This window comes from Equus przewalskii, chromosome 18 (assembly GCF_037783145.1).
Source record: "Equus przewalskii isolate Varuska chromosome 18, EquPr2, whole genome shotgun sequence".
NCBI lineage: Eukaryota > Metazoa > Chordata > Mammalia > Perissodactyla > Equidae > Equus > Equus przewalskii.
Genome location: NC_091848.1, coordinates 40,472,848 through 40,495,849, shown reverse-complemented (window position 1 = coordinate 40,495,849; position 23,002 = coordinate 40,472,848). Strand labels below are relative to the sequence as shown.

General features: G+C 43.4%; 1 protein-coding gene across 12 annotated transcripts in view; it reads right to left on the bottom strand.

Moving 5' to 3' along the window:
* GPR156 (G protein-coupled receptor 156) overlaps positions 1 to 23,002 on the bottom strand; it is an 87,064-nt gene that overhangs the window by 5,795 nt on the left and 58,267 nt on the right. For 4 of the 12 annotated variants that reach the window (XM_070582639.1, XM_008514629.2, XM_070582644.1 and 1 more), the window contains 6 exons: positions 18,936 to 19,071; positions 18,568 to 18,678; positions 12,248 to 12,373; positions 11,162 to 11,257; positions 7,653 to 7,889; positions 1,654 to 1,812 (listed from right to left, as the gene is read on the bottom strand). In XM_070582639.1, coding sequence (XP_070438740.1) covers positions 1,654 to 1,812; positions 7,653 to 7,889; positions 11,162 to 11,257; positions 12,248 to 12,373; positions 18,568 to 18,678; positions 18,936 to 19,071 — 865 coding nt within the window. Of the gene's footprint in view, positions 1 to 1,599; positions 1,813 to 7,652; positions 7,890 to 11,161; positions 11,258 to 12,247; positions 12,374 to 18,567; positions 18,679 to 18,935; positions 19,072 to 23,002 lie in introns of all 12 variants that reach the window. The other 8 variants (XM_070582641.1, XM_070582646.1, XM_070582642.1 and 5 more) reach the window with 3 other exon arrangements.

The window sequence follows — 23,002 nt, the reverse complement described above, 5'->3', positions numbered from 1 at the left end:
TCTACCGGGCAGTGCCGAAGCTGGGATTCAGATACTGGAAGCTCCCGAGGCCTGCCACGGGGCCCTGGGACGGCTGCGGGTCCTCAGGCCTTTTCTGGGAAAGATGTTCCAGGTGTCGGCTGCTGCGGGAGAAGGCCGGCATTTTCCTGCCTATGCAGCTCCCTGTTAGGTCCCTTCCTCGGCAGACTCAAGGCCTCTTTCTGGATGGAGCAGATGCCGTCACTGCGTGGGAAACGGGGTAGCATGGCAGAAGTACAAAAAGCACATCACAAATTACCATAAGGCTAAGGAGTCAGGCCACTTGGCTGTTCCAACATTAGCTGATTGTGAATGAAAACCATCCTGGTTGTTCTCGCCAAGTTTCTGGCCTTCTGTTCAGCTGAAAAAGATGCTTCTTTGAAGACATCACAGCGTATCAAAGGCAATGCTACTCCCTTGCCAGGTGGGAAAAAATCTGGCTTTGGAAGAAGGTCCTGGATGCTTTATAAACAGTAGAGAAACGGAAGAAGTACTACTGTGATGGATAAAAAGGGTCCAGAAGTGAGGGTATGCGTGAGAGACTAGAGGGCCACGGACAGTGGGTGTCTGGGGAGGTTAGTCCCCTCCTTGGTTGTATTTCTTGGGTTCCCATCACACCACCCTCTCACACAGAAACTATTGCTACCCAGGTGTCAGTCCCATTACAAAGAAGCATAGTTTCCCAAACAGCATCTACTCAGGTCTGTTCTGTCCTGAAAAAAATATGGAATAGAATTTAGTGAGTGTGAAAAAACTGACTAATTCCTCTGGGCCCTGTGCCTCCTTCCTGAGGCAGCGCAGCCTCAGGCTTTTCCACGTGCTTCCTTCAAGCCCACATCGCACTGCCCAGTTCTGGGAGAGGTGCCAAATCTGGCTCAAGAACAGAAGAAAGAAGGGCTGGGGGTGGCCTGGTCCTCCCTTGGTGCTGCTATTATATTCAGAGGCCCCACTCAGCCCTCCTCTCCATCTTTAGTACTTCTTGACTTTCGGAGTTGGTAGGTTGATTGAGATTTCTAGTTAGAACCTGGGAAAGACAGTAAGGGGCCCATAAGATCTTGGAAATGAGGGTACTACTCTGGGTAAAGAAAGAGTGTATCATATAGAAGCAGCTAGCATCCACCACTTCTCAGGGCCTTTACAATGCTGTTCCCCCTGCTTGGAATGCTTTTCCCTGCACTCTTTGCCTGGCCAACTTGTACTTAACCTTCAGCTCTTAGCTCAGTCTTTTCTGAGCACTCTAAATTAGATTCCCTTGCCCTTGCCACCCATTGTGCTCTCTTACCACTCTGATTTCTTCCTTCATAATTCTTATCACAATTTATAATTATATGTTTACTTGATCATATCTATTTCCTCCACTAGGCTGTGAGCTCCATGAGGGCAGGGACTGTATTTGTTTTGTTCATCAGCACTTAGCACAATGCCTGACACACAACTGCTCAGTGAATGAATGAAGTGGGTGAGAGTGAGCTGTGGAGGGTCACTGGGGAGATGTGGAGGTTTTGCTTGCTGCTAACGGAGTGGGAGGGGAGGAACGGGAGGGGAAGAAAGAATGCTAGCAATGAGACATCTGGGGCCCACCAGTGCGTGACTGGAGTTCTTCTTTACAGAGGATCCAGGCAGGGTCTTGCTTACTTCTGTGAGGAGTTCTTCCATGGAGTCTTTCTCTCCTCTCGCGTGGCAATTCTGCTCCTCTCCATACTGGGTATGGAAGCCCTTGCTGGGAGTGCTGAAATATTTGGCCATGCGATTAATTGTTTGGTTTTCCTCTTCAAATGCCTTCCATTGCTTCAGCTGTTAGATAAAAGAACACATGTTATTCATTTAATTACACACCCAAAACCACATTCTCTCACTCTTCCTCAAAAACATCAAGGAATGACAGTGTCACAGACACACTTATGTACAAACTATTCTTTCCTTAAAATGTACTTTACTCTGGAAAGTTCCATAGAGAGTAAGGACAGAACGGATAGAGAATGTCAAGCTTCTGTAGTTTAAAAAATGGCAAAGGAAGAAGATGACAGGTAGATGAAATAGAACAATCTTAGCTTGACCCATCCACCCACCCATTGCTGGCCTGGTGAAAGAAAACCAGCGTTGACGGATATTTCCAGAGACACGTTCGCAAGCAAGAGTTTAGGAGCTATCACAGGGTTAAGTAATCTAAACCCTGTACAGGATGATTCCAATGAAACTCCTTTTAGTTGCACGTAGCTGTTCTTAATTATTCTCATTTGTTGAGTAATGGTGTGCTTACTGCTACTGAAAACCCAGCTCCTTGCTGGGGCACTTCTGACCCCAACCAGTGTGATCAAGACTCAGACAGAGAGGAAACCGCGATTGTCAATACAAATGATACGACACTCAGTCTGAGATCTGACCGTCCTTTTTCCTGACGAATGAGGAAAGGCTCAGGAGGAGTACGACTCGTCTAGGCCACACAGCGGTTAGCAGCAGGGCCGCAGCTGTGAGCAGGGCACTGTGCCACACTGCATGTCCTCGTGCGGCTGACAAGGAGAGAGGCTGTTGGCTGTGGGGGTCCTAGGGAAAGCTTTTCAGGAGAAACTGGTTTTGAGGAACAATCTGTGGAAGCACGGGCTGGTTTAGTTGAACAGGGATGGACCTGAACGTAAGACATTCACAAAAAGGGCATGCTCCTGAGCCTTTGGGACACTGTCTCTATGTGGTGAGCGCCAATGACGTGAATGCCAGGGAGGCCACAGTGCCGGAGGCTTCTCTTTTTCCCTCAGAAATTCTCATAATTAAGAGTCCTAGTGGGGCCGGCCCCGTGGCCGTGTGGTTGGGTTCGCGCGCTCCGCTTCGGCGACCCAGGGTTTTGCTGGTTCAGATGCCGGGCGCAGAAGTGGCACTGCTCATCCAGCCATGCTGAGGTGGTGTCCCACATACCACAACTGGAAGGACCCACAACTAAAAATACACAACTATGTACCAGGGGGCTTTGGGGAGAAACAGGAAAACTAAAATCTTTAAAAAAGAAAAAAAAAGAGTCCCGTGATGTGCCCTCTGGCGCCTCAGCTCTAGAGAAATGCTGCTGAGGTGTCTGGGGAGAGCCTCACAGGGATCCTGGGATTTCTTTGCTCACTCCTCAAACATCCATTAAGCTTTGACTATGGAGTGTAACCCAAACTTGGTGAATCTCAGACAGGATTCTAAATCCTGCCATCAACTTCAACACCACAGTCTCACCCAAGTCCTCTCAGGTCCTCTGTTGACTCAGCATGAGTCGTCTGTGGTATTGGGAGTCTGTGTGAGCTGTGCTAGGTCAAGCCAGGTCTCAGACGCCCTTCTCGAAGGCCCTCTCCCTAGGGTACTGTCCGCTCACCGCCCTACTCAGGAGTTATTGGAGCCTGGCACTGCAGGGCCACTCTATGGCCTTGGGCGGAGGGAGGAGACCTTCCGGTGTTATTCTCCCACCACTGACCCTGGCAGTGTGGCAGAACCTCTGCTCCCTTCGGGGCCCCCTCATTTCCTTAGCAGTGGAGCTTTTCCTTTCTCTCCTGGAGCCCCCGGTCCGAGCCATCTCTGCAGGGCTGCTGGAGGAACTACTCGACCCTGGTGCAAAGGGCACCTCCAGGGCTGCTGATCTGTCTCACCCTCAGCGGGCCGGGCGGAGCCAGGTGGTGCCCCGTCACTAAATCTCCTTCCCCGCATAGATCCCCATTTGTGAAGATCCTGGTCCTTAAGACTTGACCCTTCAGGCTTTCTGGAAGATGGCTATAAATGACCCTCACATCACCAAGTCAGGACCTCTCCATGGCCCTTCCTCCAGAAGGACAGGCATATTCTTGTTTTCTCAGCCTCTGGGCTATGTGGGTGTAGCAGGCTGAATAATGGCTCCCCAAAGATGTTCCCCTCCTAACCCCTGGAACTTATGAATACGTTACCTTACACGGCAAAAGAGATTTTGTAAATGTGGTTGAGTTAAGGATTCTGCCGTGGGGAGAGGATGCTGGATTATCCAGGTGGGTCCAATGTAATCACAAGAGTATAAGAGGGACGCTGGAGCGTCAGGGTTAGAAAAGGAGATGTGACAATGGAAATGGAGGTCAGAAAGAGAGATTTGAAGATGCCACACTGCTGTCTCTGAAGATGGAGGAAGGGGCCACGAGTCAAAGAATGCAGGTGGCCTCTAGAAGCTGGAAAAAGAGTGGGAACGAATTTTCCCCTAGAGCTTCGAGAAGGAATGCAGACCTACTGACGCCTTGATTTTAGACAAATAAGACCCATTTCAGATTTCTGACCTCCAGAACTATGAGATAATAAATGTGTATTGTTTTAAACCACTAATTTTGTGGTAATTTGCTACAGCAGCAATAGGAGACTCATACGGGGGATTAAATCCCAAATCCTTCACAGGATACAGCAGGGCCTTCAGAAGTTCACCCTATGGGTCTCTCTTACCTCCTGCCACACTCCCCTTGTTTCAATTTGTGCTTCAAAAAGAGCAAAGACTTCTGTGCTCCAAATATACTGCATTCTCTGTCACATTCCTCTGCCTCTGGCCACGGAGCTCCCTCATCCGAAATGCCACCCACTGCACTTTCCCAACTTGCTCAATCAACTCTTACTCCTCCTTCAAGACTGGGCCCAAATACCCCATTTTCTGAGAAGGCATCATCAAGTTCCCTGTCAGGTTGGGGCACCCCTTCCTCAGCATCATGTAACATGCCTTCCTCAAATACTTAACACAAGTTTATAATTCCTTTCATGTTTGTTCCCAACTGAACCTAGAGGTGGAGCCATGTGTTAACTGCACGTTCCCAGACGTGAATAAATGGATGGATGGACACATGAACAAATGAAGGCAGCTTTCCTTTAAAAAGCTCATCTGTCCAGTAGGGACACTGGGACATATATACATAACTAAAAGGCAGAGTAGAAGGTCGTAAGGACCTTCATGGAGGAGCAGATGAAACACTGGGGATTTAGAGGAGAAAACAATGTTCTCCTCAGGACCCACCTGCCTCTCAGAGGTGGAGGGAGGGAAGGGGGAGGAGGGTGTGGGGATGGGTCACATCAGGTCACAAAAGCAGAGGCTGGCTCATTGCTGGTGATGACCTCAGTATTTGGCAGAAACACTCAGGCATCTGCTGAGGGCCTGTGTAGAATGCTACTTGGTCCACTGGCCTCTTGAGTAACGTCATCCATTCCACCCAGCTCTCTAGCGCCGCCTAGCTGCCCTTAAGGCATCTGTGCCTTTGCTTTCTTAAACCCCTCCCACCACAGGCCCTAAAAATTCCGTTTCTGCTCCACCTCAACAAATCAAGTGCTTGTTGCTTAGTTCAAACCAGGGAGTCAGATTTCAAGGGGAACTTCCTCCTGTATTTTATGGCTGTGTATAGACGGGTGTGTACCTAGATATCAGTACTGTCCTAGGGCTGAGGATTCAAACACCAAGGAGAGTAGAAGTCTTGTGTCTGAGGCTTAGGATGCAAGAGGGACAGAGGTGAGTGTGGAGAGAGGAGACATAAGCAGGGCCACATCATGGAGGTTGCTGATTCACTCAATTTTCCAATGGCGGTCTTGTTTGAGATCAGGAAGGCTCTCCTCTACTTGTTCCTTGGTGATTACTTCAGCCTCAAATTATTTTGTTGTCTTTCAGCTCCAAATTGCATCCCTAGGTGTGTTCTCCATGTTTTCTTATCTAGTCTCTCATTTTTTATCTGTCTCCTTGTTTCCCATTTCCTAAAATTAATTCAGTAATTCAGTATTTTGCCATGTCCAAATGCCTATTCAATGCTTCTACTGGGGTTTTAAATTCAACACAATATTTTTCATCCTTATTCCATATTTCATGATCCAAGATTCTGTCCCTTTCATGATGGCTTGCTTTAGTTGAAGAGAGGCAATATCCTTTAAGTCACTGACAAGACAAATTAGCTGTGTTCTCTATTTTACTTCAGAGGAAGGCAGCTTCTCCAGATCTTCAGAAACTTGTGCTCCTCTTCTTGTGAACTGCAGAATCTCTTCACAGGTCCTTTCCCCCTGAATTTATAGTGTCATATGGGACGAGCTCTAGTTTCCTACTATAGTAAATATACTCTCTTGGCAAAATGGCTGCCATAGCTCCGGGCATCACAAACATTCAAGGTAGGAAGAAAGTAGAAGTCATGCCAGCCACACCTATAGCTTTTTCAGGAAAGCAAAAGCTTTCTCAGAAGCCTCTGAGAAAACCTTTAGTGCTGAGAACTGTGTTGCATGGGCACCCCCAGCTATAAGGGAGGCTGGCAAAGCAAGTGTTAAGCAACTTCAGCCTATATAGAGGAGGTGAGCAAGGAAGAAAGGAGTTGGCAATGAGTGGCTGGGTTACCAATCAACAATGTCGGACACAAGCCTAAGGGGTGGGCTTCCCAAAAGGCCCCTCCCCACCCTCCTTTCCCCATCTCCCAGGAGGAACAGACCTTGCTTCTCATAGCCTGTTTCTGCTACATCCCAGGCAAGAAGCCTCAACTGTCGATGGCCTCCTTCAATCTAGTTCTCATAACATTAAGATTTAGCAAAAATTCCCCTACTTTCTGGCACAGAGGCAATACCTATCCTTGGTTTTTAGTACTGCTGCTACAGATTTTCCATGTTTGTTTATTCTGTTGAATATTTTAATGAGAATTTATGAAAGGGAAGAAGAGTAAAGGGCCTGTGACTCTGTCACACCATCATGCCCCAGAGGGCACCCTTCCCTGTTATAAATACACCGTAACCTTCCATCTGCCAACACTTTAATGATTGGTTAGCGCCCTCATGGAGAAGCCATTCACAGTCAACCGGAAAAAGCTGCCATGGGAATCAGGATGGGGTCTGGAGAGAGTCGTGACACGAGGGAGGCATCAGGGGGAGGAAAAAGAGAACTAGAAGGGAGACAGGGAAAGTGCTTAATGCCAAGTTCATTAACTCAGCCCCACGTGGCTCAGTGCTACCCATGGGCATAAGAGGAATAATTTCACATCACGTATCCTTTCAGAGCCTGTGGATTCCTTCCCCTTTCCCTCGAACTCCCTTTCTTTCTCTCTGCTGTCTGGACTTTTCTGCTTCTATCTTTCTCTCTTATTTGATTTGTTCTTAATCCCCATGATATAAAACACATTTTTATTTAGTTTTTATTTCTCCTTATTGTAAAAAGAAAAAGAATGTTCTACATTTTCCTCTAAGAAAAAGAAAGGAACAGCATTTTAAATTGTATAAAATTCCAAATGAGTTTTGCCCTGTATATCTGCAATCCCAAATAGGAAAGAAGGAAAGGTTCCTCGTGTCCAGGCGAGTGAAGGAAACGACATTATCAGGATGAAGCAGGGACTGGGGATGAGTGAGACAGACTGGAGGGTGGGTGGAAAAGCAGGTCTGTGAGGCAGCTCCCCAGGGGTGGAAACAGGCTGCCGTCACTGCTCGGCCACGCTGGCCTGCCCTCCTTGCTGACCAGGAGCAGAGCTGTCCTTCTTCAGGATGGCGAGTAGGGGAGAACAGAGGGAGCCAGCTCACTGGGAACCCTGCCTTCCTTCTGACTCTCCAATAAATGGTACCCAAAAGTCTCAGTGGGAGACAAAGTGAGCAATTTATCATGCCCAGCAGAGCCTCTGGAGTGACTAGCAGGACTGCCCATCCTCCCTAGAGCATACCTGGGGGACAAAGATGAAGCAGTTGATTGTGGTTGTGCAAACAAAGATGCCTCCAGACGTGAGTCCAAAGACCAGGTTGGGCCAGGAGTGCAAGTATCTGGTGACCACAAAAAGAAGCCCAGCAGCCAGCACCACGAGGTTGACCCCAACCATGATGGTTAAAGACTGATTCACAGGAGGAGAGCTGACGTGGTCCGTCAGGCCAGCCAGGTAGGCACCATACAGCAGCAGCAGACCCTGGAGGCGAAGAGGAGAACCAGAGGCTCAGAGAAGTGGAACAACAGGCTGGGGTCAAAGAGCAGCAGGGCTGGGACCAACTTCCTCAAAAATATGGCCCTTACAGGGTTGCCATGAGGATTTACTAAGATAGCACATGGGAAGACCCTCAGGGTGGCCCCTTAACCTAGTAGGTGCTTAATAAACTTTTCTTTTCCTCTCCTTCACTGAAAATTAGTTTATCAGAGGTCAGCAAGTCAGCCATCAGAGAGGACTCTGCCTGGACAAGGCATGACAGGATGGCGTCAGTGGGCTGCCGGGCACTGGGAGGGCAGTGGGCGTATTGTGCAGCTGGCGGTGAGGGCTGCCACGTCCCTGTGGGGTTTTGCACTGCAAGAAGCTAAGGGGCATGTGGAAGCTGAAACAGCCCTGGGGTCTGCTTGTCAAGCCATGTGCCGCGGCAGGGGCAGTGCCCCGAGGAAGGGGCTCTTTTTTCTAATTTTCCCAAAGGCACCATCTGCTTGCCAAGCCCTGCACCTGCAAGGCTGCATCTGCCTAGAAGCGATGCCTTTTTCTAATTTACACAAAGGAGCTCTATAGGCCAGCAGCGGCTCTGTGCCAGTGGGTGTTTATGGGAGATGCAGCGTGGAAACAGAGGAGAACAAAGGCAGGCTGGGGCCTAGACAAGACTGCGAGGCAGGCACAGGCAGCAGAGGCTCCATCTATACCCGTCACCCTCTTTGGGACGTTCCCCGCCCCCAGCACCAGGAACCCAGGGTCCTATTCTTTCCCATGAACATAAACCTGTGCTCAGATTTCTCATTTGTACTAAGGAGAAAATCATCCACAGCACCTTAAAGTGCTATCTCTCCTAGAAGGAGCTGCATTTAAACAGAAATCAAAGTTTTAATCAATAATGCATAATACTGGATAGATTCAACATATGTTCGCCTGACTGTGCAAAGTGTCATGCTCGGTGTACAGCTACAGTGCTACAAAGAGGAATAAGTCATCCTCCTGCCTTTCAAGGAGCTCAGTCTGGTAGGGAGATTTAAGGCAAGCACACAAATGTAAATGTTTTATAACCAGAAGGTGAAGATGTCATGAGGATGAGGTGGGGATGGGAACCATGGGGATTCCAAGGGAGAAATAATAATAATAACTAACGATAACCTGCCAGTGACCCTGAAATCATACAGTCTGACCATCCCCACCTGCAGGGACGGCCCTAAGGATGATTTTCTGGAGGACTGGCTGTGCCGACAGTGAAGGAGCCAACATGGCAGAGATGCCTCCTGGATGCCCCTAATGCCCGGGGTCCAAAAAGAGGCCTGAGGGCCAAACGAGGCCACTCGGAGATCTCCAAAGACTAGAAGACACACAAGTCAGGAGACCAGTGGGACCTGACTTTTGGGGAACTGACGCCATCAGGTGGCATTTGACAGGGCTGGATCATTAGTAATTCAACCAAGGGTGAATGAAATTAATGCTACGGTTTTGAAATGTTCAACTCTGATTTTATTAAAATGTTTAATTCCATTAAAATTCTTGCCAAAAGAGAACTAGGTAGGAATAAAGCTTCTATATATCCCCACTTGTGTTTCAGTGAATCACATCCAATGCTTGTATGTCGCTTGTACGTCATTCGCCACCACGGCTAGGTGTGGGGTGGGGGCGGCTGACAGGCTCAGGTAGGGGGTCCTGGAACTTAACGTGGAGATTTGGGTCCCCCCAGGAACTGCTCATGGACCAGGGAGCCCATGGGGTCCAGCTTAGTCGGTTTCCTGACGCTCAGCATTCTTTTTCCCTTTTATTTCCTTCGTCTTACGGAAAGATATTACAGTGAAATAAAACGGAAATGGGATTATACAAAAGGCAATGGAGAAAATAAATCAAGTTGAGTCGCAAAGTGAGTTGCTATGGGGGAAGTGCCGAGTCCCTGTGCTGGGGAGGACGTGCTCTTTACAGGGACTTGAGGAACCAGGGGAGGCACAGCATTTATCAGAACTGTCCCAGGGGCAGCAGAAGATGAATAACAATAATATCTAACATTTATTGAGCTCTGATGATGGGCCAGGAGTGGTTGAAAACTCTTAATGTGCACTAACTCTTTTGAAACTGACTGGTTCTGAGAGGGTACCATCATCATCTTCATTTTACGTCTGAAGGAACTGAGGCTCAGAGAGGTTAAATGAGGTTCCGGGTCAGCTAGGAAGGGACTGAGTCAGAATTCAAACCCTGTTCTGTCATTTCTGAAGCTCACTTTTTAACCATTAGCAAGAAACTGGACATCAAGAGCTGTTCATCTCCTAGTGTCTTCTTTTAAAAATATTTCTATCAAAGTAATAGATGTACATAGTTGAAAAGCAACATTTCCTGTCCCAGCCCTGCCCACCCCCAGGGCTATTTCTCAGAAGCAACCACTTGAACACTTTCCCAGTGGTGAAATGAGTAAAGTTTACCTTTAAAGACCACATGTTTCTACAAAAACTCCTCCTCTGCCAGCAGTCAACCAGGCCTCTGGGTCCTGAGAGTCAACAGGCAGGCTCCTGCTATGCAGGGCTTGCCCTGTTCATTGAAAGAGGCCTGCCCTATGCTCCCCCAAGCCAGAGTCTCTGTCCCTCCAAGCTGAAAACCAGCTGACAGGACAGTGGGTTCTAAAGACTCCCTCAGTGCCCTGGATAGGTATCTGGTACCCTCTGGAAATAATATCCTACTTTTGTCATTCAACACAGACAAATGTCTAATGATAGGAGATTCAGGGCAGGATGGGAGACACTCTGAGGCAGCTGGAATCACTCCAAGGACGCCATGGCTGTTGTCCTCTGTCTTAGGGCCAGCTCGCCTCCAACCACAGTGAGAAAGTTAGTGGGTGAAAGGCAGTAGGATTCTGGACCCTACCTTGGAGAAATACACAGAGGGGGGGAAAAGGGCATTTAAGAGAATAGATTAAGCTGGAGAGAATATCTCTTTATAATTCCCCTGCAGGAATTGGGGAAAAAACTGGTAAGGCCAAATCGATTAAAAAACCAGACCAAAGTATGGGAGAAACCGTGGGTGAATTCCACACGATTTGGGGGAAGACTGAATGAAGAGTTGGAAAAGTGACCCCCAAAACAAATTAAAAGTAGAGAAATAACAAGGGTCAAGGCTCTTAGATTTACGCATCAACAGGACTCCTCTGGTTTCAAGATTCTTTGCAGAAATCACCTCGTTGATTTCCGTAATTCCCACTTCATATCCACTCTGTTGGTGAGAGATGGATTGTATCCCAAGGAGATGTGTTTACCAACCTTGCATCCCAAAACGAGAGCAATCCAGACATCGGAGTATCGGGAAGCACAGAAGTGTGTGCTGGTCAGAGAGCAGGACACGTCTCTCCCTGTCACCTATGAGGGACACAGAGTCAGGACCTAGGACATCCACAATTGCCAGGAACACACAGCAGATCTTTGTGAACATCCTGGAGGTGAACTCCTCTACAGCACAGAATTTTCCCCTCAGTACATAAAAACTATAAAATTTAGTTGACTCCATTAGAATCCCAATGAGAGTGACTATGAGTTGGAGGAAAAGACAATGAAGTTGGGCTGACATGTGGATGCTTGGCAGCTGTAGGGCTTACCACTCTGTCATCTGCTTTGCCACCACAATGATTCCAACTGGTGGGCTAGCAAAACTACAAATTATTTCACATCACGTTCCTGCTATTTGTTAACAGTTGAAACCTTAAATTTTAAATCTGCAACGTCAAGATTCCACTGTATTCCTCAGGCCCTCGTGAGGCTGGAGACATATAATACTTTCTATTAATTGAACACTCTATGTCCTGGGCACAACTGAGTTCTTCACCTGTATTGTTTCACTTAATCTTCACCAGAGCCCTAAGAAATAGGTAGTATTATTATCTTGATTTTACCTACGAGGAAATACAGACTTAGAGAGGTTAATGACTTTCCCAAGGAAACATGGCTGGTATGTGCTAGAGCTGAGGGATCTGAACCAGGGTTGACTGACTCCAAAGACCACCTCACAATGCTACTTTCACCCCAACAACTAGAGGAAGGCAACTTCCTGTAGGTGAAAGTTCTCATTATCGATATTGTGGAAGCAGAGAGAACTGCCAGGCCGACTCCAGTGTCTGGAGTAGATGCCTCCCACTGGGAGGAGCGGTGGGCATGGTAGGCCTCCCTGCAGACCTGGGGCAAGGCATTCACGACAGCCTCAGCTCCTGGCTCTCCCTCCTCTTTGGGTCATTTATCTTCTCCTTGGGAGGACAACCACACAGCGAATGCTACTGGGAGGATGATCCCTGTGTACCCACAGAAGCCAGTCCCCCCAGTTCAGGAATTAAATCCTCCAGGGACTGGACCCCTTACCGTCATACTGACACCAAGAATCTGGAGGCACTGGATGGGATCAGTCAGTACCCACGTCATCAGCAGGATCACATCAGTCATTACCAGGGCTGCCACCAACCCCAGCAGCTGCAGGTCTTTGATTATCTGTAAAAGAGCCAAGGTCATAATTTTCCTTAGCTTGTTGGCTGTGTGACACAGAAGCTAGAGTGTCCTATGTGTTCTGGACTATAAGCTTCGGAGTTGGCCCTCCCAAGGAGCTTCAAATCCAGCCTTCAAAGATGAAACAGGTACTAAATATTTACAAAAATTTCTATATCCATATCATCATTATCACCATTAAACATTTCTGATTTACCTTTCTTTTCCACATCCTGCCTTTTCCCATAAAGGATTCAAGGGATTTAATAAAATAAATACATTATTATTTACAGATATGTTTACAAGAGTACACAGAGAGATGTGGAAGTTTTCCAAAAAAACTGTTAACAATCATTAACCTGGAGGGTGAGATTGAGCAAGGCGGGTGGTAGAGAAGGGAGATTACTAGCACTGTCTTTATGTATATATGAATTATTTAACTTAATACAAAGACCATGTGTTACTTTTGTGACTATAAAAATAAAATTAAGAAAATATATATACTGCAACAGGATGAAAAATTGAAAATAGGGAAAAGAGAAGATAAACAGAATTATGATGAAGGCTCAGGTGAGGAGAGTATACAGCATTCATGAATTGGGGCAGAAATGTGGAACTGAGTTTTTGTCAATCAATGAAAAAGAAGGAAGCACAACCAGTTACACGATTCATGGTGTTTGTAAGATAAAAAGAAATCAGTTGCTTAATCAAACTGCTCAAAATTAGTGATAAAGAGAAAATCTTCAAAGCAACAAGCAAAAAACCCACATTATGTATAGAGGAACAAAGATAAGGAAGCTATCAGATTTCTCATCAGCTACAAGACCAAGTGAGAAGACAGCAGAAGAAAATTTTCAAAGTAGTAAAAGTGAAAAAGAAAACCTCAACCTAGAATGCTCCATCCAGCAAAAACATCTTTCAAAAACAAAGGTGAAATAAAGACTTTTTCAGATAAATAAAAGCCAAAAGAATTCAGCACTAGCACACCTGCATGAGAATGTTAGATATCCTTCAGGTAAAAGGAAGATGACACCAAATGAAAATATGGCCCTATACAAGGAAATAAAGAGCTCTGGAAATGTTAACTTCATGGACAAATATAAAGTGGATTTTTATTTTTAAATATCTTTAAAAGATATTGTTTAATTGTTTAACAATTGTTTAACAATTAATAATTGTTTAAATAAACAAGTGGCACTACATCAAACTGAAAAGCTTCTGCATAGCAAAGGAAATCATCAACAAAATGAAAAGGCAACCTACTGAATGGGAGAAAATATTTGCAAATCACATATCTGATAAACGGTTAATATATAAAATATATAAAGAACTCATAAAACTCAATAGCAGAGAACCAAATAACCAAATTAAAAGACGGGCAGAGGATCTGAATAGACATTTTTCCAAAGAAGACATATAGATGGCCAACAGGTACATGAAAAGATGCTGAAGATCATTACTCATCAGAGAAATGCAAATCAAAACCACAATGAGATATCACTTCATGCCTGTTAGAATGGCTGCTTCAAAAAGTCAAGAAATAACAAGTGCCAGTGAGGATGTAGAGAAAAGGGAACCCTTGTTCACTGGTGGTGGGAATGTAAATTGGTGCAGCCACTATGGAAAACAGTATGGATGTTCCTGAAAAAATTAACAATAGAACTACCATATGAATCAGCAATTCCACTTCTGGGCATTTATCCAAATAAATGAAAACATTAATTTGAAAAGATACATGCACCCCCATGTTCACCGCTGCATTATTTACAATAGCCAAGATATGGAAATAACCTAAGTGTCTATTGATGGATGAATGCATAAAGAAGATGTATACATACACACACATATATAGACACACACAATGAAATACTATTCAGCCATAAAAAAGAATGAGATCTTGCCATTTGTGACAACATGGATGGACCTTGAGGGCATTATGTTAAGTGAAATAAGTCAGACAGAGAAAGACAAATATTGACAAATATTGATCTCACTTATATGTGGAATCTAAAAAAACAGAAAACTAAAACCAAGCTCATAGATACAGAGAACAGACTGGTAGTTGCCAGAGGTTGGGGTGAGGGGTGGTGAAATGAGTGAAGGAGGTCAAGAGGTACAAACTTCCAGTTATAAAATCAACAAGTCATGGGAATATAATGTACAGCATGGCAACTATAGTTAATAATACTGTACTGCATATTTGAAAGTTGCTAAGAGAGAAGGTCTTAAAAGTCCTCATCGCAAGAAAAAAATTTTATAATTATATGGGGATGGACGTTAACTAGGCTTATTGTGGTGATCATTTCACAATATATACAAATATTGAATCATTATGATGTACATCTGAAACTAATGTTATATGTCAATTATACCTCAAAAAAAGAATAAAAAATAAAACAATTACATGGGAAAAAATTAAAAAGATAACCAATTGTTTAAACAAAAATAATACAATTGTGTGGGGCTTTTAACATACGTAAAAGTGAAAACAATAATATAGAGATCAGGAAGGAGAGAAATGGAAGCATACTATTGTAAGGTACTTACACTATGTGAAAGCCAATTATACACAAACTCTTCCAGAAATTGAAGAAGAGGGAATACGTCCTAATTTCTTCTATAAGGCCAGCATTACCAAGAAAAAGATTTTACAAGAAAAGAAAACAACAGAGTATATCTCTTAAGAACATAAATATACACATTATAGACAAAATTTTAAGAAAATAAATCCAACAATATAAGAAGAGGATGATACATCATGACCAAGCAGAATTTATCTCAGGAATGCAAGGTTGGTTTGAGATCCTAAAATCATTTAATGTAATCCACCACATGAACAAATTTTTTTAAAAACCCCATATGATCATGTCAACAGACACAGAAAAAGCATTGACAAAATCCAACATAAATTCTTTATAAAAACTCTCAGCAAAACAGGAATAGAAGGGAACTTCCTCAACTAAATAAAGAGCAGCTACAATAAAACTGCAGCTAACATCATAATTAGTTTTAAAAGACTTAGTGCTTGCCTTATAAGATTAAGAGCAGCTCAAGAATGTCTGTTCTCAGCACTTCTATTGAACGTTGTACTTTCGTTTCTATCCAGTGCTATCATACAAGAGGTTGGAAAGAAACTGTCTTTATTCACAGATGATATGATCATCTGTGTAGAAAATCTGCTGGAATCTACAAAAAAGGTACTATAACTAATAAGCAGTTTAGCAAGGTTGCAGCATAGAAGATCAGCATACAAAAAATCAATTGTATTTCTATATATTAGCAACAAAAACCAGAAAGTGAAATAAAAAACAATAATATGTATAATAGCATAAAAAAATTAAATACTTACAAATTGTAATAAAAGATGTGAAAGACCTCTACTGAAAACTACAAAAAAAAATTGCTGAGAGAAATTAAAGACCTAAATAAATGGATAAATATACTGTGTTCATGGGTTAAAAGACACAACGTTGTTAAGAAGTGAATTCTTTACAATTTGATCCATAGATTCAACACATTCTCAATCAAAATCCGGGTGGGATTTTTGTAGAAATTGGCAAACTGATTCAAAAATTCATATGGAAATTCAAAGGACCTAGATTAGCCAAAACAACATTGAAAGAGAACAGAGTGGGAGAATTAGTACTTCCTGATTCAAGATTTTAATATAAAGCTACAGTAATCAAGATAATATGGCATTTATGTCAAAATAAACAACTTTATCAATGAGACAGAGAAGAGTCTAGGAACAGATTCACACATCTATGGACAAATAATTTTCAACAAAAGTTCAAAGGTAATTCAGTGAAGAAAGAATAGTCTTTTCAAGAAATGGTGCTGGAACAATTGGATATCCAGACATTAAAAAATGAACTTTGATGCATACATCACACTGTATTTCAAAATGAACTCCAAATGGATTATGGGCTGAAATGTAAAAACAAAAACTCATAAAACTTCTAGAAGTAAACACAGGAGAAAACCTGTGTTTTGGGGGCTTTGGATTATGCAAAAGTTTCTTATATCTGACACCAAAAACATGATCCATAAAAGAACAAAGTGGTAAATTGGACATCATCAAAATTAGAAACATATCTTTGAGAGACACTCTTAACAAATGAAAAGAAAAGCCACAATCTGGAAGAAAATCTTTGCAAATCATATGTCTGATAAAGAACTTGCATCTAGGCTATAAAAAGAACTCTCAAAACGCAACAATAGGGGCCGGCCCTGTGGCACAGGGGTTAAGTTTGCACGTTCCGCTTCGGCGGCCTGGGGTTTGCTGGTTTGGATCCCGGGTGCAGACATGGCACTGCTCAGCTAAGCCGTGCTGTGGTAGGCGTCCCACATATAAAGTAGAGGAAGATGGGCACAGATGTTAGCTCAGGGCCAGTCTTCCTCAGCAAAAAGAGGAAGATTGGCAGCAGATGTTAGCTCCGGGCTAATCTTCTTCAAACAAACAAACAAACAAAAAACCAATGCAACAATAAGAAAATAAACAACTAATAAAAAAACCAGGTGAGAGATTTGAGCAGATACTTCACCAAAGAAGATATATGGATGGCACATAAGCACATGAAAAGATGCTCAACACTGCATCTGAGAAATGCAAATTAAAACACAGTGAAATACTTCTATACTTACCTATTAGAATGACTAAAATGAAAAAGACCAACCAAGTTCAACGTTGGTGAGGATGTGGGGGAAAAGGACTCTCATGCACTGCTGATGGGAACTGAATACGGCACAGCCACGTTGGAAAACAATCTGGCAATTTCTTAGAAAGTTAAACATACACCTACCATATGATCCAGCCATTCTACTCTTAGGTTTTTATCCAAGAGAAATGAAAGCATATGTCTAGACAAAGACTTCCACATAAAATGTTCAAAGCAGTTTTATTTCTAATAGCCCCAAATGGGGAACAAACCCAAATGTCCGTCAGCAGGTGAATGGATAAACAAACTGTAGTATGTCTGCACGTTGGAATACTACTCAGCAGTAACAAGAAACAATGATACACGCAACAGCATAGATGAATCTCAAAATAATTATGTCAAATAAAAGAACATAGATTAAAAAAAGAGTATATACTGTATTCCATTATATAAAATTCTGGAAAATGCAAACTAATCTCTAGTGACAGAAAGCAGATCAATGGTTGCCTGGGGCCAGGGACAGGGGATGTAAGGAGTGGACAGGAGGGGGGAGATAATGAAGGTGCATGAGATTTTGCAGATTATACACCATGTTTCATGAGTGTATACATATGATAGAACTTATCAAATCATATACTTTAAATATGCGCAGTTCATTGCATGCCAATTATACCTCAATGAAGCTATTTTAAAAAAAGGAAACAATGTTCTATAGGGATGGGTGAACTTCCTGTCCTGTGATCTTTTTCATATACATCGGTACTCACAGCTAAGCTTTTGATAAATATTCACCATGTTTCAATAACGTTTGCTAAAAAACCCCAACCAAACAAACCATAATTCCAGAGAAATAAACTCCAACTGCGTGATATATTGGGTCTGGGCAGGGCCTATAGCCAAAGAGTTTCATGATCAGGCTTTAAGGTTTGGGCCGTTCTATCAGGGAACCTGATCAAATGAGGGGATGTGGTTCGCATGACATCTGATATCAGGGACATGTAGGCATGTGGCTGCCCCATAGCTTCTAGGGTTGATTCTATCTGCAGAATGGGGATCCTCTTCCTTGCTCACTGCTCCAGGCCCACCCTTCCTAGTGCAGAGAATGGCCTTCTACATGGAAAAGAATTGGGCTCCAGTGAGGGAAGTGACCCTGCTTACTTGCTACAGATTCCCTGTAATCACTCTCCCTCTGTCCACTTTCAGCTCACACCTGTGCCAAGTAGCAGTCTCTCTGGGCACCTTGCTCTCCCTCCCACATTGGGAGGATCCCCAGCTCACACATCCCCAGATCAGTATTAGGGCTTGGGGTGCATACGAAGCAGAACTTTAGCTCAAAGACCTATCTCCCAACAGCACAGACGCATAGCCTTCCAGGCTTGGGGATTATAAGGCCACATGACTCCAAGGTTTGAAGTGAGCAGCAGGAACTTCAGATTGTCGTAAAGGGCCGGACCCGGTAACCTGGCACAAGCTTCTCTGTCTTTTAATCAGTAGTGGAGCAGCTGTGTGCAATCAAGCAGTGTGTGCTTGCTGCCTACTCACCACTCTCTTGTCCGGGACCCTCTGGGTAAACACCTTGTAGAGTCGCCAGCTCTTTCCCAGAATGGGGCCAAACACAAGGGAGGTTCCAATGCACAGCATGGACAGTCTTATCTATAGATGGAAAGGCACAGAAGCAAGAATCATGAGAGGAACCTTTGTCAGTTCTCCACACATTCTGACCCCGGCAGGCCTCAGTCCATAGAGGGCATGGGGCAGAAAGTGGACCTCACTGACTAAGAGTTCCAGGGATCCCCTCTGAAAGTGCTCACACCCAGGATAAAGGTAACCACCCCCCACAGGAGCAGCTGTTTTAAAAAATTACCAAAACATGGGCATTATATTACAAAAAAATTTAAGACTTCACCTACCTGAATGAGAGTTTCCATTGAGCTTCCCACTGAAGCGTTTTTATCTTGAATCCCAAAGAGGTAAGCGCTACTGTAAGTCATACAACTGCCTAGTAAGGTGACCATGTTCAGATTGGGACTGGACATCTTCACAATCCTAGAGGGGGTCAGGAAGAAAGACACTTACAGTCATGACCCTCTGCCCCGGGCACGGACAGAACATCCCACCAGCATCCTAATGCAGCCTCAGAGTGAAGGACCACCGGGAAGAAACCACTTTACAGCCCTGTAAAAAACTGTTATGATTTATTGAAATTTATTTTCAAAAAGAACTAAATTCTGGCATTTCTTGCTTCTATAGCTACAAGTCTTTTTTTTTTTTTTGCTTTTTCTCCCCAAATCCCCCCAGTATATAGTTCTATATTTTAGTTGTAGGTCCTTCTAGTTGTGGCATGTGGGACGCTGCATCAACATGGCCTGATGAGTGGTGCCACATCTGCACCCAGGATCTGAACCAGCGAAACCCTGGGCCACCGAAGCGGAGCGTGTGAACTTCACCACTCAGCCACGGGGCCGGCCCCTCCAAGTCTTTTAAAAGAGGGCCACCTTCCTACAAACAGGTGGTATCAGAGAAGAGGATTTTTCCATGAAGTTTATGGCTGCCAGGAGACTCTCTATGCAGTCTAGTAAACAAATAATGAGCAGGTGGATATCTCAAGAGATGTAGTTCGGAGCCTTTAGAAATGAGCTGTAAAGTAAACTGCTATTTGGAAAAGGGTTTGGGATTTTTTTCATACACTATTTACTTTATTTGATACGTACATTGTTTTTCTCTCTCTGTTTGACCAAGAGAGAAAGAGGAAGCAGGGAATGAAAGCAGGAAATTTGGGAAGGGTCTTCTCTTGAGTAGTTTAAATGAAGTTACAGAGCAATTCCAAGATTAGGGGAGGTGTGGACAATCAGGGGCTCCGACAAAGCCTGGGCACCCACAGAGGCTCAGGATAAGGCTGAAATGTGTGAACTGGTTAACCTAAGGGGAAACGCAGGCTTACGCTGGACAGTAACTGATAACGATTAAGAAGCAAAAGTAACTAGCAACAGTTAAGAAGGAATGTAATTGTATTTAAGAGTGTTAGTTTAAATAGTGTATTCTACATAAATGCAATATTTATACTAACAGTCACTTGATAACTGTACTTAGTTATACTTTTATTTTTAAAAAATAACTGAGGAGGAAAGCATTCTTATCTAACATACCTGGATCACCTGGCTGACCATCTTAATGGCCAGAGCCAAGACAAAACCAGCTACTTAGGGAAGTCTATTGTAATGACAAGCAAAGTACCTCAGAGGCCTTAAACAAACAGTTTGGCAGTGCTGGATTTGCAGACATCATAATCACCATTAAACCAGCTTGGTTACCTCGGGGCTGGCAGCATAATTATGTCCACACACACAAGAACATCAAGCCACTGCCCCAGGTCTCAGGTCCTAAGCATGGTCACCATAAGCCAATGAGTCCAATTGAACTTTACCTTGTCTTGGAGCAAAAACTTTGATTTTTTTTCTTTCTCTAAAAGTGAAAACAACTTTCATGTATTTCCCTTGTAAAATAGGGAATAATAATAATACCACCCCTCCAAGAATTGTGAGGATTCAATGGAGGCGGCGATACAGCGAAGTGTGTGGCACAGGGGCCTGGCACATAGTAAGCATGTTGCCAACATTAGCTGACGGTATTATTAATCTCACCATCTTCCAGGCTTTGGGCAGCTAGGAATCACCTTTTCCTTCTCCTGGTTCTTTACCACCTATACCCAATCAATTGCCAATTTCTTTCACTTGTTATTTCAAAATCTCCCTGAGTTGTCCCTCACTCTCCATTCCTGCCTCCATATTTATCCAGGATACAATCATGTTCGGAGCAATGGAACTGGAGTCAGGTGACAGATGGGAGAATCCTGGCTCTGCCAATCATGGCTGCATGACTCTAGGCAAGTCATTTAACTTCTCTAGGTTCCTGTTCCCTCATCCGTGAAACGAAGATAACAGCATCTTTCATATCCACCCCACAGGTCATCCCAAAGATCAAATGAGGTGTGTGCCAAAACTCTTTGAAAACTCTAAGGTGATGCAAAAATATTAATTTTTAGGTTTTTAGTATAACCTTCAGCTCTCTGAACACCTTTTCCCCCTGTCCTAACAATGCTATACATTACTTTCAGACTTATTTTCTTAAAATACCACCTTCATCACTTAGCAAGAGAGCTACATGTATAAAGAACATTTGTCTATTGTTTACTTAAGTCTTCTGTATCCAAATTTAAGATCTAGCCCTATCCTGCCTAGCCCCTTGTTCACTCAGGTGTGCCTCCTCAGTCACCACGTCTTCAAACTGCGGACTTATGGAGAGTAATTTTCCCTAGCTTCTTTGTCTCGTCCCATAAAAAGCGGGAATATGTGGTGAATATTGACTACTGAAATGAGAACAATGCTAACCAGCAGCTTCACAAAGCATTTGTTAAGAAAAGTTGTACAATTTGAGAGACCAGCGCTGACACTGATTTAGAAAAAAGGGCACTGCCGACCTGGGACTGGCCACTTGGTGCAGTCAGAAGCTTGGGCTGTGCTGCAACCACTGAGTGGGCTCCTGTAGGACCAAAAACAGGGCATTCTTCCCCATGGCCTCTCACAAGCTCGTGGGCATGAGCCATGAACATCTGACGATGACCTCCTCACCAAGCAACTGCCCGGGTTTCACAGCCACACGTCTGTGTTGTCTAGATCACTGAGGGGTAGGTTTCTTTCTTAATTCTTCTCTGGACCCATTTTATTTGAACACCACCGCACAATCAGGTCTCTTTTCATGTAATTCAGCACTGCATGAAATACTGATTTAGAATTCCTCCTCTTCCTGATTTAGTTAGGAGGAACTCAATTTAGTTATTTTTCACAAAAACTACATTACATAGTCTTCACATCTCAAAAGTTGATGCAAATTCATTTTTCAAGTGGACATGTTATGGACTTATATGAGTATATTTTGATATTTTTCACAAACAATTTTACTGAAAATTTGCCTCAAAGAAAAAAAATGAATGGAAAATGATTTACCTATTTCCTTTGGCGAAGTCAACACCTGTGAAGTCCCTGAAAGGTGAATCATCTCCAATTCAGCGGGTGAATTACGGATGTTTTGGGATTGTCTTTGCCACTTTGATAGAAATTCAACCACCAATGTCATTTATATTTTTCTATTGAACTAAAAGATGAAACCTACATATGCTGAATATTTTAATCAATCACAAACACATAATTTCCACAAAGCAATTAGATTTAGATATTAGATACTTGTTTATAAACAGCCAGTCCCATCTAGATGACTTGTTTTGCATTTTTGAAGAGATAAAAGCTTGGACTGGGTTATTGGCAGTCAGAAACAAGGTAGGTTTTTTTTTTTTTTTAAAAAAAAGGATTATATAGGTATCTCATTATCTTTTTTTTCTTCACTTATTGCTTGGCAATGTAAGGCAAGAGCTTTCTAGATTTTTCCATTCTCAAGTAAAGTCTCAATACATATAGATAAATATCCGTCTATATCTGCAGAACCTGTATAAACCTGGATTATCATTTCAATAGTCTTAAATGAATTCAGACATGTAAGTGACATCCACCAGCTCACACGTATGACATTTTACAAACCTTTATCAAATACTGGTTCCTGAACTTGGAGGTTTATTGTACTTGGAGTTATAAAGGACTGACTGGTCATCCTATTGTTTCATTTTAACAATGGTTAAGGACTGAGTTTGGAAACATGGCCTGCAAATGGGGCTGAGGGTATTTCTTGGCTTGCCATGACTATTTGAAAACTTTCCTAAGATGTCACAGGGCCATGCTTTCTAAAGTGCTACATGAGTTGATATAATGGTATCACTGAGCTTTAAACATATCTAAAACCAAACATGAATGTCTTTCCAAAAAGCATTTTTTTATTTTTTTGCTGAAGAAGATTCATCCTGAACTAACCTTCATGCCAATCTTCCTCTATTTTTTAGGACATGGGCTGCCAGCAGAGCATGGCTGCT